This window comes from Montipora foliosa, chromosome 13 (genome assembly GCF_036669935.1).
Source record: "Montipora foliosa isolate CH-2021 chromosome 13, ASM3666993v2, whole genome shotgun sequence".
NCBI lineage: Eukaryota > Metazoa > Cnidaria > Anthozoa > Scleractinia > Acroporidae > Montipora > Montipora foliosa.
In genome coordinates, this window is record NC_090881.1 from 11,061,180 (window position 1) to 11,086,221 (window position 25,042).

At 38.6% G+C, this 25,042-nt stretch overlaps 1 protein-coding gene and 1 non-coding gene across 2 annotated transcripts in view; both read right to left on the bottom strand.

Annotated features, from left to right (window-relative positions):
* Positions 1 to 25,042, bottom strand: part of LOC137983993 (protein NLRC5-like) — a 59,252-nt gene that overhangs the window by 26,448 nt on the left and 7,762 nt on the right. The window contains exons 3-8 of the mRNA XM_068831153.1: positions 21,853 to 21,943; positions 13,081 to 13,171; positions 8,484 to 9,125; positions 7,582 to 7,644; positions 7,299 to 7,361; positions 2,683 to 2,745 (exon numbers count right to left, since the gene is read on the bottom strand). Of these exons, the coding sequence (XP_068687254.1) occupies positions 2,683 to 2,745; positions 7,299 to 7,361; positions 7,582 to 7,644; positions 8,484 to 9,117 (823 nt within the window). The 5' untranslated portion in view covers positions 9,118 to 9,125; positions 13,081 to 13,171; positions 21,853 to 21,943. The remainder of the gene's footprint in view (positions 1 to 2,682; positions 2,746 to 7,298; positions 7,362 to 7,581; positions 7,645 to 8,483; positions 9,126 to 13,080; positions 13,172 to 21,852; positions 21,944 to 25,042) is intronic.
* The window catches only part of Trnas-gga (transfer RNA serine (anticodon GGA)), a 73-nt gene continuing 54 nt past the window's right edge, over positions 25,024 to 25,042 (bottom strand). Inside the window, exon 1 of the tRNA in view lies at positions 25,024 to 25,042. This exon is cut by the window's right edge and continues 54 nt beyond it. This is a non-coding gene — a tRNA (tRNA-Ser).

The window sequence follows — 25,042 nt, forward strand, 5'->3', positions numbered from 1 at the left end:
CATGTACTAGACAGAACGTGGTTATGAGAAAGCTAGGGAGATCTTGTATCATCAATTTGGAAGACCTCACATTGTTGCTTAAGCCCATGTAAACCAACTAACCAAGGGCCAGATGATATTGCAAGTAACATGTTTGGCCAGCGCTTGAGTGTGAACAGTTCGAGAGACAGAAGCAGTAGTAGACCTCAACAGAGAAATAGGAATGACACTCCACGTCGAGGTACAACCCTGGCTGTGAGAGGTGTTCGTGCTTTAGAGAGTCCTCACGAGAGTTCACACGAGATAAGGGATACTGTAGTTGACCCTCCACGTGATGGTTCACATCGTGATTCGAGTAGGATCACACACAGAGATATAACCACAGATAAATGTACCAGCCTTGGACCTCGTGATGTCTCGTGCAGCTACCCTCCTCCTGAAGTCTGTACTTCCAGTCCGCAGTGTCCTTTGTGCTTTAAGACACATTTCTTGAAGCACTGCATAGCCTTTAAAGCAAAGAATTATCAGGAACGCCTTGATCTCTTGTTCCAAAAGAATATTTGCAGAAACTGTTTGGTACCCGGTCATTATGATATGCAGCCGTAAGACTGTGAGAAACGTCCAGTTGCATAAAAGGAAACATCGCACCCTACTGCATTCCCCGGATGGGGCGCGTGGTAATAACGATGTTGACCATAGAGTAGTTTCACACCAAGCGTCGGTTACGGCATCAAACAGCATCATTGGGACCGGCAGGAAATGGGTCTGCCTTCGAGTCATCCCTGTACGCGTTCAAGGTTTATGTAACGGTCGGGTCATTGAGACATACGCATTGAGACATACGGTGCGGACGTGTTGTTGTGTGATCATCGACTATTGGAGAAGCTTGGTTTGAATGGAATAAGCCGGCAGTAAACTCTTACTACCCTTAGTAACACTGAAGAACAAAGTGGGTTGGAGGTTGCTCTGAAGGTCTGCAGCTTATATGGTGTGCCTGCCTCTGCCTGCCTGTCAATTGAAGGAATTCCCTTGTCAGAGGAGAGCATTCCAGTACCTGATGATTTAAGGTGATGGCCCCATCTGCAAGATTTGAGTTTTCCCTAGATTGATGATCAGACAGTAATGCTTTTGATTGGCGGAGATTGTCCCAAGGCATTTCGGGAGCTAGCCGAGAGAAAAGGGGCAAGTGATGAACCGTATGCAGTTAAGTTTCCGTTAGGATGGACCCTATTGGGCCCATTGGTCCCCCGAATCCTCAGGAAGAATTTCACGTGAACTTTGTGTGCTCCCGGGATGACGACGACTTGCTTCAGTCGCAAGTGAAGACGTTCTGGTTGAATGACTTCAGTGAAAAGTTTGGCTGCATCTGAAATCCGGACATCCAGTTTATGACCCCCTTGGGTTCTTGGCGCCGTTCACAGCGAAGTTGATTATGCAGGCGCTATGCAGGAAGAAGATTGGTTGGGATGAAGGTCAAGCTCTGAGCGACTGGAAAGATTGGCTAGCTGCTTTACCTAAATTTTTGGGAGGTTGCAGTAAGAAGATGTTACAAACCTGACTCATTTGGTGAGGTCGGTCACACTCAAGTGCACCATTTCTCCGATACATTCCAGTACGCCTACGGAGCAGCCTCCTATTTACGCACAGTTGATACGGATGGCAACATTCACTGTTCAATTGTCATTGGAAAGTCTCGTCAGGCGCCCTTAAAGGCAATCACAATCCCTCGCTTGGAGCTGTCGGGTTAGTGGTATCTGTGAAGCTAGATAATAAGACCCAGAGAGAGCTCGTTCTGCCTATAGAGGAGAGCATCTTTTGGAGTGATTAAACAATTTCTCTTTCAGCCATTTTTAGGTCATCTACCGAGAGCTCTCCCATAATTGGCCCTAAGTGATTTTCATCATCATGATGTCACACTTTGCAGAGTAGAAAATGCTTGTACTTCAACAACCACGCAACTCTTCTCTTGAGCCTATTCCAGGAAGAATAGCGCTCTATAAATTAATTCATGACATTCTTGTGTGACATCGCGTACGTCTGAACTTCACGCTTTATCTCTGGGTGATCATCCAGTATGTTCGGTACTGTGACAAGGCAGGGCCAACATTCATCTGATTTCCACAAAAACTCAGAGCCAAGCAACCAACGCTTATTACGGATTAACTGTTCTGCAGTTAGACCAAAAATTTTGTTAAATCATTTTTTCGTCCTGTTAAACTGAGTGCATGTTATGTAGCTACATAAGCACTCCTTTTTCCTGTCTCCTTGCACACATTTGGTAAGCCTTGTCATTTGTTAAATATTGTCTTTTTGGTTTAAGTTTTATGTAGCTAAACTCCAAACTCATATTACGGTATTTTTTTCTTTCTCGTAGCGAACCTCGCATTGCTCCCGGTTTGTTGTTAATAGCAGAGACGTGTGTTTGGAATAAAGCACAGTTGTTTCTTTTTTCTTTCTGAGTGTATTTGTCATTCACACCCTCCCAAATGAAACTGATAGATTTCATTCTAACGCCAGAGAACTGTACTTGTCAATGGGGGGGGGGGGGGGGGGCAGCTATAGGGGTGGAAGGGTTTAAAATAGGTATTACATAATTGCAAGCCTTTTTGCCTTCTAAAAAATCACGATATAGTATTATACAACCAGTCCCAAAAAAGTCCAGAGCGGATATTATGTAGAGCCATTTGTTTCAGTGTCACACACCTTCCATATTTTCAAGCTTCTCCTTGGTGCTGCCTTCATCAGACTTCAACTTCATTACCATATCTTTTGTAACAAAAATGAAAAATAACGTTTTCAGACAAACAAGCAGATTACTAACAGTCTCTAAATTCAATACAATTAATGTTCTTATAACCGTAACCTACAAAAGCTCAATTCTACATATAAATGTGGCTTTATGAACCATGTTTATCTGCATATAATAAACATAAATTTCGGATGAGACTGTTACAGTCTCTGTCTGATGAGTCTGTTATTGAGAGAAAGGCTCAGTCAGTCAATGTGCGGCCTTGTGACATGGTCACCAGCTAGATCCCCGTCTCATTCGATCGATGTCTTTGTCGACATTCCTCTGATCAGTGTAGCATTGACGGAGAAGGGTGGTAAAACATGCGCACTGAGCACTGACGGGCCACAAGTGTATCAGTAACTCTAGTTCACTGTCATGTGTTACCCTCATAAAATAAAGACCTTTTTTTGACTGGCAGCAATATTTACTCCAGCACATTTCAGTCCACGATCGCAACACAATGGACACGTAAGCCACATATACATGTACTTTATGTCAAAAAGCACGAAGTTTCTACATTTTGTACTACGTTGAAATGTCAACTACAAAGTTGAGCATGAATATACAACAAGTAAGGGTTAAGAGTCAGGGTACTGCACGTTACCATCAATTTCTTGGCCTATGTGCAGCAGTTTTGACAAGTACCAACAATCATTAACAAAATTGACTTAACGTAGCAGGTGATTTGGTGAAATTTTAGACACTTCTTTCCACTGGGGTTGACTTTTATGTACCAGTAATGGCCGCACGAAAACCTGGGCTGAAGTCAAAAGAAGAAGCAATGGGGGAGGGGAAGAGGAAAAGGAGCCAGGAACTGCCTGCTTTTTTCGATACTCCTGTTCGCGAGGGGACAGGGATAACATCGTTCTGGATTGGCTGATGATGAGTCAAAAAAAAATCTGCCTGTCAGTCAAAATTTATTGCTTAGGTAAAAGCCTAAAGACAGAGCCGACCATCTGCTTTCCAAAAAAATTGGAAACTTGTTTGCGGGAGCTTGACGGCCGAGATTTTCTGGTGCCAGCGAAATGTCTTCTGCATTAGTGATCAAATCCTTGAGAAGTATCATCGATGACCAGGTTCAAGAAGCTGAAGGATTAGGGTTCACGAAAACTTCGTTGGCCGTTGCCATCAACAAAGCTGAAGAATTTTACAGTTTTCAAAGCGTATCCCGACAAGTGAAGCTTTCACAGTAGTGTAAAGCTCGCCATGCTTTTTTGGCTTCAGCATAAAATCTCTTCAGTACATATGCATTCGCCAACTTGTCCTTCGCGTCGATGACACGAGTGACTCTTCGTCTACCTCTCTTTCCTTGAGTTACTCTCGAAATACGTTGAGTGCAACTTTTGTTCCTTTCTTAGTATTCTCACTGTTCTTTCGATCAACTAAAGATGTCGAATCATTCTCTGACAGCTTGGGGAACCGATCTGCCATTTTCACACAAGAGCGTGATGTCAACTGCGCAGGAGCAAAATATTATTTGCAGCAAAACACTTATTTGTAGGCAGTTTTTTGCAGGTCACGTGGTGGGCTTTCGGCCAATGAAAAGGAAGGACAAAATACAACGAATGATAATTATTATTATTGCTGCCTATGTAATATAGAAAAAAATAGGAGATATATTTCTAGTATTGTCTTCTTAATCACAAACGAATCTCCGGCCACGTGCGTGACCATGGGCATAATTACACCCAAGGGCTTGAAACATCATGAAAAAAAAAAAAAAGAGTTTTATCCAGTTGCCTCCAAATTTGGTGGCATGGGTTCATCGTGAATCGATTAAGCCAATAAGCTACCCAGTTTTAGCCTGGAAACTCCAATAGATGATATACAATGGCCCTCATAGTTTGTGAAATAATGGCTGCCTCGCGAAAGTGCCTTTGTCTGGTGTGTTTGCGAACTTTCTCGCATTTTAAGGGACTGCTTGAAATGCTTTTTCACGGCAAAACCTCTGCTAAAGGATGGGAAAAATACCAGGGAAAGAATTTCAAGCATTTTTGGAACGGCAGCTAGAAAAGAACGTCGAGAAATTAAAGTTAGTGTTGACCATAAATATTGTGATGGTTGCATATCTCGGCTAAGAGTACCAGTAATAAGCCTTAATACAAAACAGCGAAGATTGGTTTTTTTGTTTTTAATCCAATATCAACACTAACTTCGCGCGGGAATGGGACACAAGCTTTCCCAAGGGGTGTGCAGTCGCTACAATATTTCCGTTACGCGCAGCCATTTCAGCACATGTTTTTCAAATGGCACGAACAAAGCCGTGTGTCTTTTTCGCGTTAAAAATAGCGCAAGATCGTCAAATTAAACTCTCATGAACGAAAATTCGTAATTTGGACTTAGAGATTTCGAAAGTTTGGTTATAAAACGAGTTTGAACATCTGTTCATGTTTTCTGCTCACCCGAAGACCGAAACGCAATTAATTACAGCGGAGCTCAGGCTCGCGAAGCCCACAAGCTTAGCACCATGGGTAAAAGTTTTTGGGAAATCTATCCATGCGAAGAATTTTGGTTATGACGTCAGGTACGTCCGCCCGTCCGCCCGTACAGATTAGGGACCTTTAGCAAAGCCACCTTTTAGGAAGGCGACGGGGCCCGGAAGTGAAGTTTTATTTCCGTTTGACGTCGTAGGTTTTGCGCGAAGTCGTCTAGGCTCGGCGCCGACCTCAAAAGCCTTGTTTTGGCGGTGTGCATAAAACGTGACTAAATTTAAGTCTTTTATCCGCTTATACTCGTCCGATTTTGGCCTTTTTGTTTTTGTACCTCGTAGAAAATTCAAGAGAATACCTTCTCGTGATTTATTTGAATCGCTTTTGGCATAAAACGCATTTTAATCATCGTATTTCTAAAGGACAGCTGTACACTCAGATTGAAGATAGGCGGCATCTGACGATCAAATGCAACAATTCAAGTAAGGTAACTTGATCAAGGTTTTAGCTGTTTTGAATCTTCATTCTTATCAAAATTATGTTTCACTCTAGGCCGATGGAGTGGAGCGACGAACATGACGTGCTTTTTCTGAGAGAAATGTTAACCAGGAATGTGTTTGGAGCAAAGAAAGGAAGTCTCGCTCGTGGACTGACTTGGTGGATCTTAGCAGCACACACAGTCCCCCTAAACCATCGTAAATGCTTCTCTTTCTGGAACGGAAGACACCAGGAATCTGTAAAGCATCTGCAAGGCTTTTCAACTCGAGATTCGGCCTTGCAGTCAGCTGAATTCATGTTTTCTACATCGAAAACATCGTACGATTGATAGCTAAATATGGATTTTTGAGCGATAACAATCGTATAATGGATCAAATTCTTCGTCAGAAATGTGGTTTTCTGCATCGCTTTGCAAAAGTATCTCCTGACAAGTGTTAAATTTGTTCATTTTCGCGGACAAAATTTCAAAAATTTCACTGCGAAAACCGTCGGTGCTAAAGGTCCCTACTGTCGGGGTGGTGAGGCAGGAGAGTCTCTGGGGACGCGTCACCTCGACGTGCTCACAGAATATAGTAGCTGTAAAGTAAAAATCGGCAGGATGAAAGACAAGGAATCAAGCTACCTTTGTGGCGCGAAAAATAAACGTTGAACAAAAAGTGGCCGAGAACTGGGCCCCATACGGTATGCCTCGCTGCCTCACGTATTTTCTAAAACTCACCAAAAAACGAAGAAGGTATGAAAACGTTTGGAATTCCGTGTTGACAGAGATTCTTACATATTTCAATGATCACATTTATAGGCTTTTTGTGTGAAATGGATGTCCAGTCGTGACCTGCGTTTTTTGACTGTGAAATTGCAGTCGAGTAAGCGAATCTACTACGCTTTAGGTTGACTTTTAAATTAGTACGATTTTTGCTGCTGTTCCAAACTGATGAGAGAGGAAGTAAAGATTGACAGTAAAAAGGAAAATGTTGTGAAAGAAATTACTGTGCATGTAATTTCAGTTTTAGTTGTTGGTTAAAATTGTTGGTTATTGCTGTCAGCTCAGAGGTGTTTGATCTGTTTGTAGTATGTGCAAGCATAATTATTTCCATGTACACTATATTGCTTTCTAGGGTTAGAAATGGGAGAACCTCTTTTAGGTTTGGCTTAACCTATATATTGGGAAACAATAATATAATCGCCGTTGTTTGTTGTCAGAGAGAAATGACAGGTGTTGACACATACGGTTTGTAAAAGAATGATAAGAAAAAAAAATTGCGGTTCCTTTTTTTTAAGCAAAAGTTGGTGGAAACGTTGGTTATCTCAAAGAAAAACAAATCGTTTTCAATTTTTTGTACCAAAACATGTAATTTTGAATTTTTCTCCATTTTTCCTCAAAGATTTAGAAATATTCTTGCGAATTTTTGTGCTTATGGTTATTTTTCTCAAAAGCCCTTGGCTTTTACGCTGAATTTTTTTTAAATGGCAATTTTATTTTATTTTATAACCTTTAAAACGAGATATAGTAAGCCACATTGCTATAAATATAAGTCCAGAAAAGTTTGATTTATTAGTTTCTTGGGTCTTTGAGGACCCGTGAGTTAAAAAGAGTATCACACCTTCCACTTGTCCAACCTTGTCCTTGGTTGTCTCTTCATCTGACTTCCACTGCTTTAGCATTACTGGATTATAAAAAAGGAACACGTTGAGTCAGTAATTTACGGTTTTGTCTTGATTTGGTACACCTTAACTCATTGACCTGTCTAACCGCAGACTCCTATAACTGCAAGTTTTTTCCATCCGTGTGTATCATCGATGTATTACACTGTATACTTTTTAAAGTCATGTTAACTAGGCATTGGCTGATATTCTGTAAAGCCAATTGTTTGAGTACAAACACACCTTCCATGTTTTCAAGCTTCTCCTTGGTGCTGCCTTCATCGGACTTCCATTTCTTTACCATATCTTTCGTAAAAAAATGAAAAAAATATTTTTTTTTAGACAAACAGGCTAATTGTTGTAGGTGTCCGAGTTCGTAATGTTCTGGAACTTAATCTACAAATTCTGAATGTGGCTTTACGAACCATATCAGCCCCTACATAAAATAAACAGGGGTTTTTAAGGGAAAATCTGTGACGTTTCTTCGCAGCTTCTCAGAACGTACATGATAATAACGTGGAGAAGTAACCAACTACAGTGTCCGCATCTCATTCATGTGCAAATCCTTGACACATTGGTTTAGTCATGAACACACCTTCTACCTACAAATAGACCTTCCCATCCCAGACCATATGATGTTCTCCAGAAAATTCCCATTTGTCTTCTCGCAAGCAATGCGTACATATGCACATGCATAAGATGACATTTGAAAGAAACTGGTCCCCAGAGTGTCATTATGCTGTCTGAAATGGGAAGCTAAAACGGTCTATTCCCCTGCTTTAGTAATTCTTTGCAAAAGACGTTAGGCTCAGCCTATTTTGAAATCATTTCTTCCTCTCCACTGTGGGATTTAATTTGAGCCAATTTAGCTTAACCCCTTTCACAGCTTTCAAGTGCAATGAATTGTTTATTCTTTCAAGGAATGTAGTTCTATGTCTCCTAAGACACGAAAAAAGAAAAGGTTTGTTCTTGGTACATTTTTGGTTCTAGTAGACAAAATCATAATAAGTGAACAGTTTCTGTAGTTTTCTCTATCTGATTTTTTGGCAGGCAGAATTCTCGGGAAGCTAAGCAAACATCAGTTTTTGGCAAGACACAAAACACCTTTAATTCACTAATGGCATACTCCTTTGAGTCCAGCATACCTTTTAGCTCATCAAGCTTCTCCTTGGTGTTATCATCATCCTTTTTCCACTGTTTTAGTAATTCTCGATAGTTCTCCTCAAAATCAGGATCCATGCTCTCAGTCTTTAGTCGGCTGATCTCACTGGCATAGGTTGTTCCAGATCCAAGGGCAAGCAGCGCATTACTTATATCCTGCCATAACATATTGAATGTTGCATCATCAACAGAAGCGTGGCTTGCATGAGCATAAACTTGGTTTCTGTAATACTTGATCCTCACTATGTTTGCCTCAGGACTGTTATCACCAGGGAGAGGAAGCCTGTCCCAACTTCCAGTACTGGCAGGGGGAGTGAAACCGCATATATTTCTCAGCAGTACCATTAGAAGTGTAATGTCAAAGCTGGTTGATGACACAGATGAAGAAATAGTTGGAAAGAGCTTTCCCCACTGTGTGGGATTCAAAATTCTTTTCTTTCTCAGTGACTGCAATGTAGGGTGAGCTGATGACAAAATTCTGTGAAGAGTAGCTGGAGGATGAATTCTGTCAAAGGCATCCCGAAGGGCGTGGGATCCTACATCCACTAAAAGACGGCACAGACGGGCATAGTTTGTGTTCTCTCTTGTTGTGAGAAAGACTGCTGGACCAGATGCCATAATCCAAGCTGTTCACGACATAAACGTGCAAAATGCTGTAACTGTGCGTAACCAACGTGGTATAGCAACTGTAGACTGAGTGAAAATGGGAGGGCATTGACCATCTTGTACAAGATGGAAAGCAAAAGGGATGTTTGCCTGTTTAAGAAAAGTCAACCAAAGGTACACGTACAGCCTACGCATTACTTAACAAGGGGCCGGTATTTCTGTGTGCTAGAAAGAACTACCACAACAAACGCAACCAAAACCACAAAAAAATACACATAAAAATAAAAAAACAGTGCAAAATCTTTAATACCGAATATAACACATCCTACTTTTCAAAATCCTTCACAAATGGTTACATTGGTTTAGTGTGTAACAGAAGACTTTTAAACAAGATTAACTTGACCATTGTGTTGCTATTGCTATGGGCCCTGAAGTTGAAAAAAAAAGGGTCAAACGAATCTTCATTGGGTTAGAGCTAAAAAACAAGTTATTTTAACTTGAAGTGAAAACAGCATTTTCCAAAGCTGGGATAAAGGATTAGTACTGGGGTAGCACCTACAGAATCCAGTTGCAGAAGATTAGGTTTTCTAATTCTAATTCAATTCCACATAGCGGAAAATTTTGTTGAACATTGGCTAAATTCCCATGCACATGTCCTGTTTACGGTTTACAATCACTGCACCAACAGTTACATGTGTAAATCAAACACTCCTCCACTGACGAAGACGTTGTGTCAACACCCAAATAATAAAATAAGTATTCACCAAAACTGAAAGATTATTATTTGCTGTTACCTTTCCCTTCGATGGAAATATTCTGACCATTGACACATGTTATTAACTCTTGAACAAGGTATATTTTCTGAGAGGTTAAAAGTAGTCCATTTGACAGTTCTGTGCTCGATTAACAGGCCTTTGAGTAAAAGCGAGGCTGGTGTTGAAATTGCTCTGATTCAAACTTAACCCCATTGCTTTTCTTATGTAAGTCATGTTGTAATGCTAACGAGTTTCCATTTACAGAACTTACAAATGGTCTCTTGCCAAGGTGCTCCCGATTTTTAAACAAGGATTTCGTCTTTAATGTCATGTACATGTATTCAGCATGAAATGAGCATTCCACGCGCGCACTCTCATCGGTCAACGGCGGAGTTTAGATGAGAGTATGTAAACACGGCTGTGACATGGCTGGCGAATCACAAATCCCATTCCTTTCTTGGTGTGCACCTTTCCTTTTAAACTTTTTGTCAAGGCAGAAAGTTTTAATCTACTGTGTGTACAGTGATGGAAAACGATTGCACAGGATCTGTTCCCGAGCCAAAAAGGAATTCAACATAAGTTTTAACACATAGCAATCAGTTTTGGCGGATTGACTGTTTAAAAGAATCAGTTAATTGGAACGAGAAGCCTGAAAAGGTGCTAAAACAGTAAAAGGTGATTTGTGATTCTTACATAATATCGTATTGCATAATAATACTTCTTGAGCCCGCCATTAATTAGGTTGTCAACTTCCAATTTTCTTCATGTAACATGTAAGGCCAAAACGTTCTCACGTGTATACATTAAGAAATGAGTTCCCAGTTGCACCATTAGTCGAAGTAATATTATTAAGACTGTAGGTTCATTGTAAATGAGGATTAAATTTGAATGTGAAAAATTAGGTTGCTTAGGATAAACCATCGAAACAAATGACATCACCTATGCTCAGTCCGTTCAAACTCGGTTTCTGAAAAAAAAAGGCCTTGCCTATAAAGGGAGCTGTCAATTTTCTAGCGTATTATTGTCAGCTGATTGCTCAGTTGCAAAATTCTGCGTTTCAGTTATCGATTCGCAAAAGGGTGAAAGGCATGATGTCTACTTGGAGAAAAAAAACCGATGAAAATCACTTATCAAAATCATTGTTCGTTGAATCGGACCTGGTAAAGTCACGCAAATCTAACTTAACCTGTTTTTAATACTGAATGAATATGTGTTTTGGTTTCTGGTAATTTCCTTTAAAAATTTTGCTTGTAAGTGCGTAATAGAGAAAAATGCAAAATGTATAATTTAGATTTGAGGTACTCGGTACAAATTTTAAAATTCATAATGTGCGTAAACTAATATATTCCAGTGGAAAATCAACCAAATGAAAGAATGAGAAGATATAAATGGCCGTATTTATACTATCTGGGCGTATAAGACGTCTTAGACGATTAGCATATGTACGGGAAATAAGGTGTACGCATTAAACGTCAGACGAATTAAACGTCTCAAGTTAAGTGCGTCTAAACGACGCACTTAACAGACGTCTTAGTCGTCTCAGACGTCTAAGCCGTCTAGTATAGAGACGAGACGCACTAAACTGGGACTCACTTAGCAATGAAGTTTACATAGTCTCTTTGGTGATTAAATCCCAGTATCTTTTCAAGAAAATATGAATTTGATTTCTAGCCATCGAAGTTAAGTGCGTCCCGTATTTGTATTAGTCGCAATTACGGCCAAACGTTTAATGCATCTGGACGTCTTAGACGTCCTGAAGTATAAATACGGCGAATATCTTGAGGACGTCACGGTCTCCATCTAAATATACATGCGTGACACTGACAAAGTTCAGAAAGATAATATAATATGGCAAAAAGCAAGACAAACGTACAAGACACATCTTTTGTTAAGGTAGCGCTTACACCAACGCGGTTTGTACAGGAAATCGCACGACCTCGAGTACAATTCGTGATTAATAGGTACGAGTGATTTTGACAGTTCTCAAAATGGCACGAGCCTTTAGGCGAGTGCAATTTGAGAACTGTCAAAATCACGAGTACCTATTAGTCACGAATTGTACAAGAAGGTCGTGCAATTTTTTATTTATAGTACTTTCAACAAAATTACGATTTTTTGAAGAATTGAGTCGAGTACCTCAGCCGAGTTTTCTTCGAGATTCTGATTTATACCACGTTCTTCCACTAAACTACGCCACACATTGATCCAGGAATGTGTGCTTTTTTTTGTGTTGTCGTTACTAGCTTTTTCTTTTAAGTTTTGGATCCCGTCTTTACTGGAAATTGCGAAGCGACTGTCAGCCATTTTTTGTTGACGTTCAAATTTGCCGCTTACGCGTCGTTTCCATGGAAACGTAATAGGTACTCCTACGGAGTACAATTTGGGATTAATTGTACTGCTCTTGACCAATCAAAACTGAGTAATTTTGTTGAGTGTACTATAAAATTTGTAACCGCATGGCTATTGATGCGGTTACACCTTCGGTTTACACGGCACCATTCGAGACTGTGGCCAAGTCTATTTGAAATCGCTGCCAAAAGGGGAACGTTTTCGAGACGTTTGATTGTTTTGAAAGATTTCAATAAAGCCACTAAGATATCGCATTTTTTGTTGCTATGACCAAAACAGTGCACTTTGCTGACTGGTTCATTTTGTCAACGCTTCATTCACCGGCTATTTCTTTAAGATTACACAATTTCTTCAATGCCCTTGAACGTAACATTCGAAAAACAGTCTAGAGTTGAAAAATTTTCTATCATGCATACGTAAAACCTAGCGTTTAATTGTAACAGCTTGTAACGTATGAAGAACAGAGGATGACAATAAAGTAGAACCGAAATGGGTAGAAGCATAGCCTCCTATCGCGGACTCTTTTATGGTCAATCGTTCCTCCCGCCCGGACAAGACTTACCTAAAAGGAGTCCGCTATAGGAGGCAAGTAGGAGCAATGACCTTTCATTGCTTCCTCTTTCGGTTTGACTTCATAGTTAAAAGTATGACTTCAAGTGTATACCTTGAGAAGAGAAATCTCCTCTAGTTTTTCCATATCCTACCATGTTTTCCCTTTTAATAATACTGCAAAGTTTTTAGACTACACATGCACCTTATTACAATTAACTATAAACATCATGAAAATTCTATCTAAAAGCCGACCATGGATCCAAGCGACTTCCGCGCAAGCTTCTCTTTACGATTCTGGTCCAACAAAGATCTTTCTTACCTTAGCTTTGTACAACTCTCACTTCCGCAAGATTATTCGGCGTAAGGTTTGCCGGAGACCTTTCGGAGCCAGAGGCAACAAAGGCCCTCTCCTAAAAGGGAACATGAAAATGTTAGCATAGCATTGTTTGTTGAATCGGACCTGGTAAAGTCACAAGAATCTGACTTAACCTGTTTTTACTGGGTTGCCAAACCCAGTCGGAATGTGTGTTTCATTTCGTCGTTTATTTTATTTTATTTTATTTTCCGTGTTGGTAAAAGTCTTGCCTGTCACTCCCCTGCTAAGTGGTGTCTTCGTGCATAGAGTCTTCTGTGCGAATTTTGTTTGGTTTGAGGGGGTTGGGGTAATGCGTAAATTTACCTGGTGCACACAGGAGAACATTTAATTAACCTGCAATGGCGTCGAAAGTCATCGTAACGCGAATGGCGTTTTAGTGCATCTTTAAACCAAATACACCCTTATGGAGCTCAAGAATGGAACGTCAATTGGATAAACAAGAAAGGCGGTGAAAAATGAATATCCCTAATCTTAAAAGCGACGAGTAATGGACTTTAACAACAGTCTTTTGCCCATCGAGCCGAAATCAAAGTGAGCTGTATTTCTAATATTTTGCCAAGTGTGCTGTTATGTACAACACTGAAACCAAATGGAAAATTCTGTGGTAACTTATGGGTTCAACAATGACAGAGAAGGAATCGAACATCTTAAGTGGATCTGGATAAACAAGGAAGGCGATAAAAAAGATAAACATCTGGAATCTTTGAAGCGATAAGTAATGGTCTTCGACAACAACTTCATTTTTCGCCGCTTGATATCAAGTGAGCTTTGTTTCTAATATTTTACTAACTTGGTATTATATACAACACCGAAATCAAATGGCAATTCTTTTACGGATTTGACAAACATTGAAGGAATCGAACGCCTTTAATGCATCACAGTGTTTACTGAAGTCGCATCTAAATTGTCTGGAAAGTTACATTAATTTATTTTGTACTCAACTCTGCAAAGGTAAAAAAAATGGAAATGTGACAGTGAAAAATTATTCGAATGAAAGCTTGTTGTCTCTTTTGTGCTTTAATTATTATTTACGGTCAAGATTCTTTCGAAAAGAGTTAGATGTGAACTGTCAGAAATTTATTTCATTGCATATGCTTTGTGACACCGATTTTGTCTCGTTTGCACGCACGTAACTGAAATAGCAAGGGTTTTTTGCTTATAATAGCAAATATGTTGTTTGTTTCAATAAATTTTTCGCTGGAAAAGATTTTTTGTGAGATTTCCACCTTTTGTGAATTTTATCAAGTTGTGTAATTTTCGAGCTTAACAAATTTGCATACGTGTGTTGAAATATGATAAGGGAGGATTTTTTTGGAAGTGCATTGTAGGCAGCGCATAAGTCACGAAACTAGGGCAGGTCTGTTGGAAGTGTGCTTGAGTTTCAACAAAGTAAGCTCCAAAATCGGAAAAAAAATTGTGACGCTGATGAATAATATAAAAGTAGCTGCTATTCCAAAAACGATAGAATTAGCTGGTGATAAATAACCTCGTCTTGGAGAGTAAATTTTTGACTTTGCAGAAACAATGGTCAACCTCAAAAGTTAGGCGATTGTGATCTTTGTGTTGAATGCGCACATTCCTTCTCAAACTTTATAACACTTGAAAGAAAAAGAAAACTAACAAAAACAAAACCCCGGTGTCTTGCCACCATTTGACACAGATGCTTCACTGTTGTGCGAGTAAACACGCCGCAGTAAATTGATCACGGCGCCCGCTGAATTCAATGTCACTTTCGATTTTGCGATTTACTTGTGCAGCCAAAAGTACAATAACAAATTTGAACGTAGCAAAAAACTCGCCAAATATTTTTCACTGATGATAACTTTTCATATGCGTAGTTCAAGATTAATGTTGTTTTAATGTCGTTAATTTTGTTGCTAATGGCAAAATATTTTACTCTCGATCGACCGTCCTGAAAACTTCCTTCTGCTCTCCCCAAAAACTGTGTATCAATATTTATTTACTTTTGCATCAATATTTGTTTTGCATAAGGCAAGCTAACAAAATCTGTACCTTACTTAGTTCGCATTTTTGGGCGTTAAAATATAATTTTCGGTCCTATGCTTCTGTTCCGAAGTGGTATATTTTTAGGTCACCCATCCAGATACTAACCTCACCAGATAGGGTTAACTTCACTGAACTTTTGTATTGCAAAGTTGTCAGATGCTCAGAGTGCACGCTTAAACTTATGGTGAAAAGAAGTTGTGAGGGAACTTGGAAATGATCAACATGTCAGGCAAGACAGCAATGTTGCTCGATTCCCTTTTATTTTCTTCAATCTTTCTGGGTTTAGTACTTTGCTAGCAACTACATCTCTTCTCAGGGGGCTATTACCTAAGATTTCTACCATGGCAGTCTAATGTTATACAAAACCGAAACAATATCGTGTACTATTAGAGCTACATGTCGAACTTGAATATCCTGGAAGACAAAACGCAGCTCAGTTGACAATATGGAATAAAGCACTGTGTTAATGCACTACCACACGTACGCAATGCGCGCCTATTTTTTCTAAAGATGAGAAGATTTTTTCTTTCTTTCTGACAAATGATTAAAAGGCTGGCAGCCAGGTTTTTAACCTCCGAAAAAGATCTGTTTCGTCGTGTGAAGGTGTGAGCCAAAGGGCCTCTGCTGGTACAACTTCTGGGTGACCCCTTAAATAGTCTTAATGACCTCCGACTTGAAAAAATTGCCTGGAACGCTGCAGTTCAATACCACCCAACTAAGTCCCTTCTGTTTTTGAGTAACACGTACCATAGGCAACCCAGTGTACGCTCATGGAGCGTCTAGTTAATACTGAATGAATGAATGATGTGTTTTAGTTGCTGGTAATTTTCCTTTAAAAAATTTGTTTCTAAGTAGGTCATAAAGAAAAATGTAAAATGTACAACTTAGATTCGAAGTACTCGGTGCAAATTTTAAACTTTTCGATCACTTATAAAACATAATGTGCGTAAACTACACAAATATATTCCAGTGGAAAAACAACCAAATCAAAGAATGGGAAAATATACATATTGTGAGGACGTCTCCATCTAAATATACATGGCACTGACAAACTTCAGAAAAATGTAATAGGGCAAAAAGCAGGACAAAAGTACGAGACACATCGTTAGTTAAGGCAGCGTTTACACGAACGCGGTTTAATTTGTAACCGCATGGCTTTTGATGGGGTTACATCTTCTGTTTACACGGCACCAATCGAGACTGTTGCCGAAACCGTGTCGATTTGAAACCGCTGGCAAAAGTGGAACGTTTTCAAAACGAAGCGGTTTCATCTGTCGTGTTAACAGCGAAACCGCGTCGATTTGAATACGGTTACATTTTTGGTGCGAAAGTTGCATTGTTCGATTCAAAATAGTGAATTTAGCACGTAGTGCAGGGCTCGTTTATACCATCATGATTTGGATTTCCTGGTAAAAACTTTCCGTGTAAACATTTTCAAACCGCATCATTTTTGACGCGGTTTGAAGTCATCAAACTGTGTCGATGCGAAACCGCGTCCGTGTAAACGCTGCCTGAATCGGATGCATTGTTCGGTTTGCGTGACAAGCTTAGCCGAATGCAAACAACTACCAAGCTTTTAATTGGTAAATGACGAAGATAATACTATTATGAGATAGTTTTTTAAAAGAAGATTAAGGACTGGGCGGTTATAAAAGTAAAAGTGTTGCAAATGGCTAAACGATTATACATTTTGCAATGGTGCAGCAGCCTAAAATTAAAAGGGAGGCTGCATTAAATTTAGCAACTGTGCAACCATTCAGTGAGGGGTCGTATATCAATGTCCACAAGATTTACTCTTCTAAAAAATAAAAACACAAATTTGAATGGATTGGCACCATAGGAATTTAAAATTATAATGAAATAACAAGCTACCACAGTGCATATTTTGCCGATATTGAAAAAATAAATTCTTATTCTGTATTCGATTCTGTATCAATGTTCTCTGGTCCACTTATAAAAGTATGGCCCATGGTTGTCACAGATTGAGGGCAAGTACTCTTTGATTTCTTCACTAGCTACATCAGTAAACAACTTGCTTTATTTTCATCATGCGTTTTAACTAGTTAACATGCCTGCGTTTTTATCACACACTTGAGAGCCTGCAGATTGCGTTCTCGAACCGGAGTCTTACCATTAATCAGAAGTTCACAAAAACAAAAATTGTCGTTTTCGTAAGTGGCCATAACCTTTTCGGCCTTTCTCCGTGCCTCCCCTTCACGCTTTCTTTTTTTTTTTTCTTTTTGACCGGGTTCATTAAGTTGATGGGAGATGTCCATGTTGATATTGTAACTGAAACTGTAAGTCCGGCTGAGACGTAAGATTTCATGTGCACACCATGTTTCTACCACAGACGGCGGTAAGAACAGGGCCACAAGAAACTGTGTTGGGGATCATGAAAATGCTAGCCCACCCGTTTCTCACATAGAGTGAGACTTTGACATGACAAAAAGGTTTGGCCAGTACTAACCTGCGATCAAGCGTTCTTCTCTTTACAGAGAAAGTGTCCTCTACAAAAAAAAGAACGGATGATCGCAGGTTGGATCAATGCCGTAACAGTACAAAGCAGGGGCGCATGTAGAATAATTAGAAGAAGGGGGCTAATAAATTTGTGAAGAGAGCAGTATATCCCTCCCACTGCCTTTGACGACTCCATTTCTCCCAACTCCCCCTCGTATTTAGATGAGGCTATGTAAACACGGAAAAAAATTCTCTATTGCATAAATATAGTTTTTTTGGTTTCCAGAAGCATATTTCTTTCCTATGAAGGACATGAAGTGGGCCTTTTATCTTTTCCCGCGTTGTTAGAAGCTAATTGAATTGCCAATTATCGAGTTATCCAGAGTTATTGAAGAGGCTTGAAAGGAAGCTTTGTTTTGAAAAGCCACTGAAAGCAACAAGAAATATTATTATTTTGAGTTCATATGACATTCTTGGGACACAATTCAATTAATCAAAAACAAATTCTTAATCCTAGACTGACCAAAACTTGACCAAGCAAAAGAAGAAAATTGGGAATACACATCGGAAATCAATGGGAAATGGGAAAGCCATCAGCGGACAAGCAATGTTGCACCGAGGGAAACTAATTATAACCTGCTTCATTGGATTGTTCCGTCAAGGGCTTGTTTGTGCTTGTGAAGAGAACGACATACTCTGCTGATTATTTTAATTCATCTTGCCTTCAATCAATCTTAAAGCTGTCTACTCACAAGAGTGTTTATTACAGGAGCCTCCATTGTAAAGTACTAAAAAAACACCATCCTTGGTGCTGGATTAGGCAGTTTAGGTTCATCAATACATTTTATAAACTAGGTGCATTTTAATAACCGAAAAAAGTGCATCCAACAAAGCCACTGTTTAATTGGTGCCTCTTTTGAATACTATGAGGAATCAGTGAAATGGCGTACAACCTACATCACTCATCATAATAAATCAATGTGGAGAGCAACATAATAAAACAACAATGACTAAAATATCCATGTATCGTTATTAAATTTTTTTCAGAATGTTAATATGAGAGGTTAAATTTAGCACAGACGCATTTACTTTGCCGCGTGGAAATTTTGAAATGAGCTCAGTAAGCCCTCGAATGCAAATACAGGCAAAGCCCTGTTTGTCTCGAATCTTGATGTCTGATTGAACTGACAGTTTTCAATGTGGCGTTCCCTTAATTTGAGCCTTGGTGACAACATATAAATTTTGGTGTAGATTTATATTTCTATTGATATTGATGAGAAGTGAAGCATACGTAAGAAGTGAAATATGTGCTGACGAATCACAAATCCCACTCCTTACTTCGCGTGCACCTTTCTTTTTAAACCTGTTTCGAGGTACAAGGTTTTAACGTCCTGTGCTTACAGTGATCAAGAGCGATTCCATAGGATATGTTCCCGAGCTAAAGAGGAATTCAACATGAACTTTAACACATAGCAATTTTGGCGCATCGACTGTTTAAAAGAATCAGTTAATTGGAACGAGAAGCCTGAAAAGTTCCTGAATAAGTAAAATATGATTTGTGATTCTTGCATAATATCGTATTTGATATAATACATGCCTTATTGAGTTTAAGCAGACTTCAAAATTATCCTTCCAAAACTTTAAATCACTTCAAGGATATAGATTAACTCTGTTTTACCCAGAAAGAATAATTGTTAACTACTCATTGGCAAAAAGTCACCAGATCGAAATTAGAGAAAACGGGAAGTTGTAATTACCGGAAATTTTATTTCCCAGACATCACTCATTAAGAGGCGCTGTTGTTAAAGAGCAATCGAGCAGTTAGCAACTGAAATCTGCTCAATGCTTTGTGGCCTTAAGGAGGGTGGCTCTTAACTACCAAACTCTTGCTGGAGACTCATTCAAATAATCATTTCTCGAGTCCCTTTAATTCTCCAATTACCTTTTTTCTTTTCTGGATTGAAAAAACCATTTTGTAGGGCTCTTTGACTAAAAAGCTTCCTTAGCAACCATTGTCTTTCTGTAGTTAAGTGCCACCCCCCTTCAGGCAACCCTTTCTGACTAGATCAAGAATCTTCGAGTGACAAGCTTTGCATCTTCTGAAAAGGGCAAGAAAATTAGATATGAAACTAGGGAAGAACTTTCTGCAGATTGTTGCTCCCAGGCAACACAATTGATCAAAAATCTGTTCACTGTAATAATAGTCAGAAGTTGTGAAGTATGTTGAAGATATATATTGTAATGACGAGGTTCAAGTCAAATGCCTTCTTTAAGCCGTTAATTGAAAGTTGAATCACGTTACTACTTGTCGCCAAACTCAAAATCAAGATAACTTAGCTATTACTACATATATTATTTACTCACACTTGACTATTCGAAAATAGGTTATACAGTGCAAAACGGAAGTTTCTATGGAAACACGGCAATTAAGTAATTTGTTGAGTATATGATAAATAAAATGAACTTGCTTGTGCATTTCGCGATTTATCCCCACTCGTGATGTTTTGAAAGTTCTCAAATTGCATGCGCCTACGGCTCGTGCAATTTTCTGAGAACTTTCAAAACATCACTCATGCCCATAAATCACCAAATGCACTCACGTTCATACGATTTCCTACTCTTACAACATCGATCAGAAAACCCTGCATAAAAACAGGTCTTCGAGTTAAAATGAGCCCTCCGATAATTAGTTTGTGAACTGCAAATTTTCCTCTTGTAAGCCCAAAACCAGGAGCACCCAACGTCAATTTTCGGAAAATATCTGTTCGGAAGACGATTTGAGAGCTAGAATTTTCGGAACATTTGTTGTAAATTTTTTTTGCTTGCCTGCCTCTCCTAGGATTTCCGAACATCTGAAAAATGATATAATCGCCCATTTTTAACGGATTTTTACCTTAAAAAGGTCACCTAGAATTTTCGGGAGCCTTTTTTCCGGCTAAAATTTTCGAACAGGTAAGTTTTGATCCCTATAATGATCGGATCTCTAGACCTTCAGCTAGGAAATCCGAACAGATGAAAACTTTTTAGCGGATAAAAATATGCCTATATCTACCGTTAAAATACTAAAAATTAATACGTTTAACAATGCTATGTTTAAGTGGTTTTGAACTATATTCTCGTTGGGTGCCCCCGCAAAACGTTCTCTCCTGTGTACGGTAACAAATAATTTCCCAGTTGTACCATTATACTCTTCCCCGTATGTTCATTGTAAATGAGGATTAAAATTGAATGTAAAAAATTAGGTTTCTCAATGTAAACCATCGAAAAAAAATAACATATCTATGTTCAGTCGGTTCTCACTCGGTTTCTGAAAAAATATGTCTAAAGGGAGTTGTCAATTTTGTGACGAATTATTAACAGCTGATTGCTTAGTTGCCAAATTCTACCTTTTAATTAACGAGGCGCCGAATAGGGTGGAAGGCATGATGTTTACTTTCGAGACAAAAAAAAAAAAAAAACGATAAAACTCAACGTGAAATTTGAGTTCCTCCTTTGAACACATCTAAATCAATCACTTATCAAAAATCAAACTCGTAATCAAACACGTGGACGCCAAACTGTCGAGCAATGTTGGATCGAGCAAAGCCAACCAGCTTCGTTTTGCAAGATCTCAATAAAACCACTGAGATATCGTATCTCTTGCTCTTATGACCAAAACAGTGCACTTTGCTGATTAGTTCATTTTGTCAAAGCTTCATTCACCGGCTATTTCTTTATGATTACACAATTTCTTCACAAATTTTAAACGTAACATTCGACAAACAGTCCAGCTTAGAAAAATTGTCTATCATGCATACATAAAACCTAGCGTTAAATTGTAACATATGAAACTTGAAGAACAGGATGATAAGAAAGAAGAACCGTGATCTGGTAAAAGCATACCCTCCTATCGCAGACTCTTGTATGGTCAATCTTTCCTCCCACCCAGAAACGACTTACCTAAAGGAGTCTGCGATAGGAGGTTAGCAGGAGCAATGACCTTTCATTGCTTCCTCTTTCGGTTTTACTTCATTATTAAAAGTATGACTTCAAGTTTATCCCTTGAGAATTAAGAGAAATCTTCTCTAGTTTTTCCATATCCTACCATGTTTTACGTTTTAATAATACTGCAAAGTTCTGAGACTACACATGCACCTTACTACAATTAACTATAAAGATCATGAAAATTCTATTTCAAAGTTGATCGTCGATCCAAGCGACTTCTGCGCAAGCTTCTCTTTACGATTCTTGTCCAACAAATATCTTTCTTACCTTAGCTTTGTACAACTCTTACTTCCGCAAGATTATTCGGCGTAGGGTTTGCCAGAGACTTTTCGGAGCCAGAGGCAACAAAGGGCCTCTCCTAAAAGCGAACATGCAAATGTTAGCACGGCATTGTTCATGGAATTATCGGACCTAATAAAGTCACGCGAGTCTGACTTAACCTGTTTTTAATACTAAATGATAATGTGTTTGTATTTCAAGTTCTCTGTGCAAATTTTAAAATTCTTGCTGACTTACATGTATAAAACGCATTGTGCGTAGACTAGACTAATATATGCCAGTGGGAAAATTACCAAATGAAAGAATGGGAAGATATAAATATCTTGAGGACGTCACGGTATCCATCAAAATATGCATGACATTGACAAACTTCAGAAAAATAATTTAATAAGGCAAAAAGCAAGACAAACGTACAAGACCCATCTTAAGTTAAATCAGATACAATGTTCGGTTTGCGTGACTAGCTTAACCGTGTGCACTTAAAACCAACCTTTGAATTGGTAAAGGACGAAGATAACATTATCATAACCTATGGAACGAAACGTATGGAACGAGACGCCTGAAAGACGTCTAAAACAATAAAAGGTGATTTTTGATTCTTACATAAAATCGTATTGATATAATACATGCCTTATTGAGTTTAAGCAGACTTCAATAGTATCCTTCCAAAACTTTAATCACTTCAAGGATTAACTGTGTTTCACCGGGCCACAATGAGGAATTGTTAACTATTTATCGGGAGTAGTCACGAGATCGAAATTACAGAAAAAGGAAATGTAATTACCGGAGACATCACACATTAAGAGACGCTGTTGTTAAAGAGCAGTCGAGCAGTTAGCAACTGAAATGTGCTCCGCAATGCTTTGTGGCCTTAAGGAGGGTGGCTCTTAACTACCAAACTGTTGCTAGGGGCTCCTTCAAATAATCATTTCTCGAGTCCCTTTAATTCTACAGTTACTGATTTTTTTTATTGAAAAAAAAAAAAAAGTTGCAACCATTTTGTAGGGCTCTGAATAAAAAGCTTCCTTAGCAACTATTGTCTTTCTGTAGTTAAGTGCCACGCCTCCTTAAGGCAAACCTAAATTAAAGAAGAGTGAACCCTTTCTGACTAGATCAAGAATCTTCGGGTGACAAGCTTGGTATTTCCTGAAAAGGGCGAGAAAAATATAAATGAAACTAGGGAAGAACTTTCTGCAGACTGTTTCTTCTAGGCAAACCATTTTTTCAAAAGGCTCTTTATTGTAACAATAGTATGTTGAAGCTGCATCGTAATGAAGAGGTTCAAGTCAAATGCCTTCTTTAAGCGGTTAATGGAAAGTTAAATCACGCTACTATTTGTTTCCAAGCTCAAAAGTCAAGATAAGTTAGTTATTACTACATTTATTATTTCCTCAAACATGACTATGCCAAAATAGTTTATAGAGTGCACAATAGAAGTTAAAGTTGGCAATTACTTGTGAATTAAATTGTTCGTGGTTAGTCTTACGAAGCTCGTTTCATCCCGACCAAGGGATTCATCAGAGACCTTTCTGATTAGCAAACTCGTTGGGCATCACGCCCAAAGTGCCGTTCGCTAACAAAATGATGACAGCAATTTTATTTTATTTTATTTTTTATTTGCCACAGAAAAAAGAAATTAAAATGCAAATATGAACAAACAAAAAAGAGAAGATGGAAAGAAAAATTATTGAATTACATTGGTGGAGAGGAGGCCTAAAAGAAACTACTAAGCTTATGTAAATTAGCCGCCTCCCCAAGTAAAAGCATCTATCTATCGTTGACATGCAAGTTGGCAACGGAGAATACAATTATTACAAACATTTAGTTATTTAACGTTTTGAAATATAAAGTAAGGAACGAAAATTAAAAACAGTTTGAACTTACAAGTTGGTAATGAAGCATACAATTACAAACACTTAATCATTTAATTAAGGCCGGTTGAAATATGTAAACAGTTGTTAAAGTAAAATTACAGGGTGAAAACAATTTGACACAGGAAGAACAAAATACTTAATTTTCACAATAGTTGTTAAAAAAGAATGACTTTAGTGCTTTCTTGGAGGAAGCTGTTGAGGAAGAATTGATTATATCAAAGTCAAGAGAATTGTAAAATTTAGGTCCCTGATAGAAAGCAGAAAATTGTTTAATGTTAGTCCGACAGAAAAGCAAACGAAATGCATGAGAGTTTCTCGAATAATATGAGTGAATTTAACTGTTTGGAGTGAATTTGCTAGCTAACTTGGGAGGAAGAGTCCGAATTTGATAGGAGGACATGAATTGACCAAGTTGCAACAGGTTAAGATCATGGAATTTTAGGATTCCAAGTTTCTTAAATATAGGGTCAGAATGAGCATTAAAATGAGATTTATCTATGATTCTCACCACTCTTTTCTGCAATTTTATCAGACGAACAAGGTTAGTTTCATAGGCGGACGCCCAAACTATATTACAGTAAAATAAGTAAGGATAAACAAGTGAATAGTACAATACACGTCAGGTGCGGATCCAGGGTGGGTGAATAGGGTGGCTAGCCACCCCCCATTTTGGCACTTTTTTTTTTAAATCTATTTAGCTGCTTTTTGTTGTATTTTGATCATTGCTGGAAGAGATACAGTAACTGCCGGCGTGAACACTTATATTAATGGAATACATATTAGACAGAGTCAAAAGGGCACCCTAAACTATCTGGTCAAGATTTTGTCAGAGTTTATACTTCGATTATTTCAATTCACCTCCCTTAAAATATTCCTAGATCCGCCAATGCAAGTAAAGAGTATGAAGATAAATAAAAACTCAATTTGTGTATCATTCCAATTGATTTCGACACTTTGTTAGCCACATGCGATCTCAGACTTCCAGGTTAGGTTTTCATCGATGAGTACACCCAAGAAAACTGTTTCTTTAACTTGATCAATTTGTTGTTCATTTATCAACATTTAAAAATTATAACTTCTACGTTTTTGGTTTGGTTTGAACACTATAAACGATTCAGTGAAAGCTTATTAACCCTAAACCATACTGACAACTTATTTAACTCGATATTCAGCTGATTAACCAAATATTTAGGATCTTTACCAGACATAAAAACCAAGTGAAGCTATGATCTTTGCAGTTATGAGAGCAATTTTTGCAATTGCGTAAAGAAGCCTGAAAAATTCACGACTTCAACGGGGTTTGA